The sequence below is a fragment of the Rhea americana genome, unplaced genomic scaffold (assembly GCF_003343005.1).
Source record: "Rhea americana isolate MKP2758 unplaced genomic scaffold, rheAme1 scaffold_558, whole genome shotgun sequence".
In the NCBI taxonomy this organism is placed as follows: Eukaryota; Metazoa; Chordata; class Aves; order Rheiformes; family Rheidae; genus Rhea; species Rhea americana.
Window position 1 is genome coordinate 72523 of NW_028186710.1, and position 6151 is coordinate 78673.

General features: G+C 35.9%; 1 protein-coding gene across 1 annotated transcript in view; it reads left to right on the forward strand.

The window, feature by feature from the left end:
• Nucleotides 1-6151, forward strand: part of RALGAPA2 (Ral GTPase activating protein catalytic subunit alpha 2) — a 111240-nt gene that overhangs the window by 62982 nt on the left and 42107 nt on the right. Inside the window, exons 23-24 of the mRNA XM_085318867.1 lie at nt 452-550; nt 868-1023. Coding sequence (XP_085174993.1) covers nt 452-550; nt 868-1023 — 255 coding nt within the window. The remainder of the gene's footprint in view (nt 1-451; nt 551-867; nt 1024-6151) is intronic.

Here is a 6151-nt window from a genome sequence, read left to right on the forward strand (position 1 = left end):
TAAGTGTGATATCTGGGAGATTGTATCATAGATAAAGACTAATTTTGTTGACATTCCAGTGGTCATCCCCAATAGAATGTTTCTCTTCAGTGATAAGAGAATTTAAATTACTTCATTTAAATGGGGTAATGAAACAACAACAAAGAAAATAGAGGTGTAGGCTAGACCTAGTATTCAGTGTAAAAGCCCTATGGTATGGTATGAATATGGTATGCCTAAAATGATAATATTTTTTCAACATATGGCGAAGCACTATAAAACAGTTTTTCTTAGTAGTTTTGGTTTCTGTAAGAATCCTATGTATACCACAGGGTGTAGTGCCTTTGGTAAAATAAAATAAAAAATAAATAAATAAAATAAATAAAAGTAAATGGAAAAGCAATAATTAGAAYGAAGGAACAATTTTTAACTAAGCTATTATTTTATTAACTTTCTATGTTTAAAACATCAGATAAGAGACAACCTTGCTATAAGTTTGGACAATCAGTCTACTCCATCTCCTCCTGTTTTAATTCCTCCACTCAGAATATTTGCGTCATGGTTATTCAAAGTAAGTTGCTTCTTCAGTTTAATGTTTTTTACTATATTAATACKGAAACTGTGTACTTTTAATTGCATGATTCTTAATTTTCACAATCACTCCTCACTAAGATAATGGATACCCTCCAAGGTCTATAGACATACATTGAAAACCACTTATTTAGGTTACCAAAGCAGCTTTTTTTCCTCTCTATTTATACTTGTACTCAGTCTATATTAATAAAGTTATGTCTTAGATATTTATAGAAAGTCTTGCTTGAAGATGCAGCATTGTGTTAACTGGCTGCTAGAAGAGATGTGTTAATACAAGGTCTTTGCTCTTTTCAGGCAACCACCCTGCCAAATGAATATAAGGAAGGCAAACTTCAAGCATACAGGCTGATCTGTGCTATGATGACTAGACGTCAAGATGTTCTGCCAAATTCGGATTTCTTGGTTCATTTTTATTTTGTGATGCACCTTGGCTTAACAAGTGAAGACCAGGTACAAACTTTACTTGAAAAAAGTATATTCTGTTTATTACAAATGGGTATGTCTGTGTGCTGTCTGCTGGTAGAAATGTCTGTATTCTAATATTTGAAGATCTGAAGTAGAAAGGAAGCAAAGCTTTGCAAAAAACTCTGTGAAATTATCCTGTAGCCTGATATCCTGTGTAACCTAATGTATTCCTACCTTAGACTATATAGCATGTTTTCCCCTTTTGTCCTTTCGCATTACTCTTCCGGTTATAAATTTTTAAATAACTTCTGGTTGTGCCCTTTCACAAGAATCTCTTTGAAATCAAACAGTTTAAGTTTCCTTTTTCTTTTGCATTAAGAATAAATTTAAAAAGAATTGATGAGTTGCAAAAAGAAACAATTTTATTAAAAGGATTCCACTGCTAAATGGCACTTTCTGCTTTGGCTGTCCAGTATATAACCTAATGTTGGTTCTTAAAGTCTATTTTTGGTTATATACAAGAGATTGAGAGAACAAGCCGCTGTATGCTAAAGTTTAACGATCCATGTGAACATTGAGTGTCTAAATGACACCAAACTTTCCTTTGTTTCCTTTTATTTGTGGCTTATCATTAGAACTGTATCACAGAGATTTGATGTTTCTTCTTGGGTTCTGTAGGCTTCTAAGGAGTAATCTTAATGAGTTCCTGTCCATCCACATCATGGGATTAATAGATGAGTCTAGCTAGGTGTATTCAAAAAGTTCATGTGCTCTGTTGATACAGTCTTGTGCTATGCTGTGTGTTTGACCAACACGTTTAAATTTTGCGTTTGCTACAATGAGAACCTGTTAGGTCCAAATGGTCTAATCCCTTTGGAAAGTGTGCTGCTCTGCAGTTGGTGCTCCCAGAGCAGCTGCCCAAGGTAGTCTGTTGTTCATGTTACTGGCAAGTTCAGGTAGATAYTGGTTACTCTCACATCACGTTACTGAGATTTTTCCTTGTATCACGGGGCCTAAAGACAGTGTAAAATGCTAGACACCTGCTTAGGCAATGGAGGGGCTGAAAGGAGCTGTACATTAATTTATGAGCAATGTGTGCTCTCAGCATGCTCCTTCCAATGTCCTTTGCTGTTGCTTGCAACAAGATCCTCCAAAACTAGTTTTAATGTACTCTTCCACAGACTTTTCCCATTCAAAATTAATYCTTCGGGGGATGTTTATGATGGTCATTCCAGCTCTTTTTACCTGGTACAGAAGAGACTGAAGCAGGATTTTTAAATGAGAAGTGAGACAGAAGGTTATTTTGTCACTCTAACAAGGAGCTGCTCTTGAGATGTTCTGTTTGTTTCCATAAATGTCACTTGTAGATCAGTCTGCTGTGGTTTGGCCTGCTCTGATAAAGTACTCAGTAGGAGATGAGGAAAAGAGTTAATTTACCGAGATGTTACATGATTTGGGCACAGGAACAGCTAAATATTCATAACTTAAAAAGCTGTAAGGAATAGACTTTAAACAAAACTGATACTATCTGAAAGAATTTCCATATTTTTGTAGTGGTAGGAGTAAACTTTTGTCTTTGAAAGAAATGTTGCAATGAAAATAATATCTAAGCACTGTACCATTGGTTCCAGCAGAGGGCATACAGCCCTCTTCATAAAAAGTGTAGTAGTCATCTCTAGTTCTTCAGAAAGTTATTTCTTGAAAGTTATTTTTGTGGCTATATTAAGCTGGTAGAAACCAACTTGCATGGATATAATTATTCTAGTTGTAATCAATTTTATTTACATTTCAAATCCTGAAGGAGACTTGTCCTCTTGCTTAACTAGTGTGAAGTCACTGATTCTTTAAGTGTTTTAAAGCTCTGTTTTACTTTATCGACGTTCATCATGCCAATCAGACTTTGAGCTTGAACTTCTGGTTACATTCAAAAGCTTGTCGAAACTTGCTAARCTTACTTTATTAAGGAAAATAAGTTTGTGTAATTTAGGAAAGGAAAATAAAGGAAAGTTTCCTTACATTATGGAAACTTATTTCCTTATTTTACCAACACAAAGTAAAGAAAACAATCTGCTCTGCATTCTCAAAAGATATGTTAGTGAAACTTCCAAATGCATCTGTAGGTGTGGGAAAGTGGAAACTATTAGTTGTGGAGTATTTTGATTTGCACAACATAAAAGCAAAACACTGATACTGTGATACATGCCAAGACAATGCTTTTCTAACCCTGGAAACCTAAGGCATGCATATAGCATAAGTTGTTTTTTTCTTTAAACAGACTTACAGCAAGTCCTTATTATACAGAGAAGTAGACAAGGGAGTGTGTAAGTTGTGGTTTAACTGGGAGGAGCCCAGTAACGTTCTCACAGTAAGACAATAATGCTAAAGATTTTTAATATTGCCCTCCACCATGTTAATCTCATGAGCTTTTGCTTCCTCCCAGCCCCCTCCCCCCCGAAAAAAAGATAATTATTGGTCATTAGAAGGGGTAAAGACTACCAGAAGAGAATCACGTTGGCAAAAATAGGCCAAGACACTTTAGCAAGGTAATAGGGGTAGTCTTTAAATATTCTGGACAAACTCTTGAATATTTGTAATGCCCCCATTCAGTTTCTTCCAATTTTTGTTATGCTAGATTGACTTTTTTCCCCCTTAGGATAAAGGAGGAAAATCTCAATCAAACTTTCTGTTTGTTCCCTCAGACTCTTTTTTTTTTTTTTTTTTCCTATCTCAGGGAATTGGGAGAAAGAAATACCCAGCAAATTTTATTTAGTAAAATATATATGTAAGAATTCTTTTGTAACAGTTTTATTGACTGCATCTTCACAAAAATCAAAAATGAATATCAAGAAAGTAAACACATTTTCTGAGATGACTGGAAAAAAAGAGAGAAATAATGGATTGTTACCTGACTCTTCCCTCTGCATTTCAGCTTCCCTCCTGAAGCGTTAGAACATTTGGAAAGTCTTCTCTTTAAATAGATATTGCAAAAAAAGGGGAGGAGGGAAGAGAGGTTTTTTTTGATAACATCTAAGGATCCTAGTTGTTGCTGCTGCAACGGTCAGAAGATCATAAACACCTGCCATTTGTGATTTATAAAAGTGAAGAGGGGACACTCCTTTTGACCACACTCAGTGTGTTTCCAGATGGCAATGGAAGAGCTCCAATAAAAGATGCCTCTGAACCCCAGAGCCTCCTGACCACAGGTTCTCAGCTCACGCAGCCACAGGCTGCGGAGAGGCTTGCTTTCCAGCACTTCACTAATGCAGTTCAGATTTCCAACAGTTCTCCATCTTGGAGTACAGAATATCTTCATATCCCTACAAAAAAAAAGACTATGTGATAACATAGCATCCCCTTATGATCAGCCCCCTCAGACTTCATCCTATCCCCTGTTCTTTTCAAAACAAATGCACCTATGGTGGGGACACAAGAAGCTTTGAAGTGTGACATGGACCAGATTCTTAAACCAGCTGTACTATTGTATATGGAAAAAAATAATGTCAAGACCTTGAAATCAATGTAGCAGCCACTACCAACACAAAAATAAAGGAATGGAAAATGACAGACAGGRTTGAAGACATATGTGGTTTTCTTGACTGCTTTTCCATGACATAGGCAGATTTTCAGAAGTGTTGAGTTGTTGGCAGAATTTTTTTGTAACAAACTACTGGATGCTGTATTTTTTGAAACCTGACTGCTTCTTGTCAAACCATTTCCAGCAAGAAAACTAAGCAGTTTTCTAAAATGTGGTGTTGGTTGTTGATGATCAGCATTTCTGACCCTGTTTGTTGATATTGTTTGGGCACTTAATAGTAGTAACTGTTCCATTGATTTAAGCCTCTTTTGTTGTAAACAGGATTTCAATCCTTGTCCGGGTTTACAGTTCAAAGATTAAACATGCTCAAGGAGCAAAGGCTCTGCAGTGAAGATAGACCGTAAATTACAGATCATCACAGAGTTTCACAGATATTTTGCACGTTGCTGTTCTTTTGTTCTTCCTTGGCTTGCTCCGTTTTGCCTTTTTTTGCCTCTTGGTGGCCTACTTGACCGCAAGTTTCTTTATGTGTTACTATCCTTCCAATTTGGTCTGTTTTTCTTAGTTATGAAGCTAGTTGGTTGGAGTTATTAACTAGTGCCACTTTGGAACTTAAATTCTCATGCAGTATGTTTTGTTATGAAGTRCATTCTTTATAATTATGTTACTCCACTATGATGATCATATTTAGACTATTTAAATATTTCACATGCTGAGGATAAAATCTGTTCCAGATAAAAATGGAGGAATGTTTTGTATGAGGAAGAAGTACCTAGTTTGATATGTGAGAACAGCAGCATGTCACAGAATGCACGTTGTGTAGCGCCTTGCTGTTGTAAGTTCTTACAACTTCCAGTAAAAGACGATAATACACAACAAACACAATATAGTGCAAATTCTATACCAGGACTGATATGATGATTTTTCATATTTCTCAATGATTTTTGGTATATGCTGTTATCTGGTAAACATTGTGTCAAAGAGGGTGTATCGTTGGGCACCAGTCAAACGTGGATCCTAGCGTTCTACACTACTGCAGAATGTAGCTACCTCCCAGCCTTAATTCTGGATTCAACTTTCAATATSCTGAAATAAACTTGTTTTTCACTCAGATTGCTGTAAAATTCTCCAGACATGAGAAACTAATTAAAACTTTCCGGCTGCGATGTTTCACAGTRTTTGCCAGAAACAATGGTTCTGAAATAGTGTCCCACTAGGTGCCAGGTGCTATTTTGAGATGTTATTTGTCTTGTTAAATATGGCTATTGTGTATGTTAAAATGGATTTCTATAACTCCTTGTGTTTCAGAAGCCCTAAGAGTCCCCTACTTAAGCAGCCAAAACCACTAATTTCTTTTGACAGAAGTGAACTACTACTCACTGTGTTTTGTCATATTATTAACAAAGTACAATTTTGTGGCAGCTGAACCTGGAGAAGTTTGTTGAGAAGGGTACTGCTACTTTTCTTGTTTCATTCAATAAAACCTTTAATTTTCAACTTTATTTGATAGTGCCACAGAATGATCTTGAATTTTCTACAAGCAAATTTGCTGTAAGATCAATTTATGGCTGTCAAGGAGTGAAATGATGCTCTGTTTTTTTTTTTTTTTAAACACAGATATCAGTTATAACTAGAATC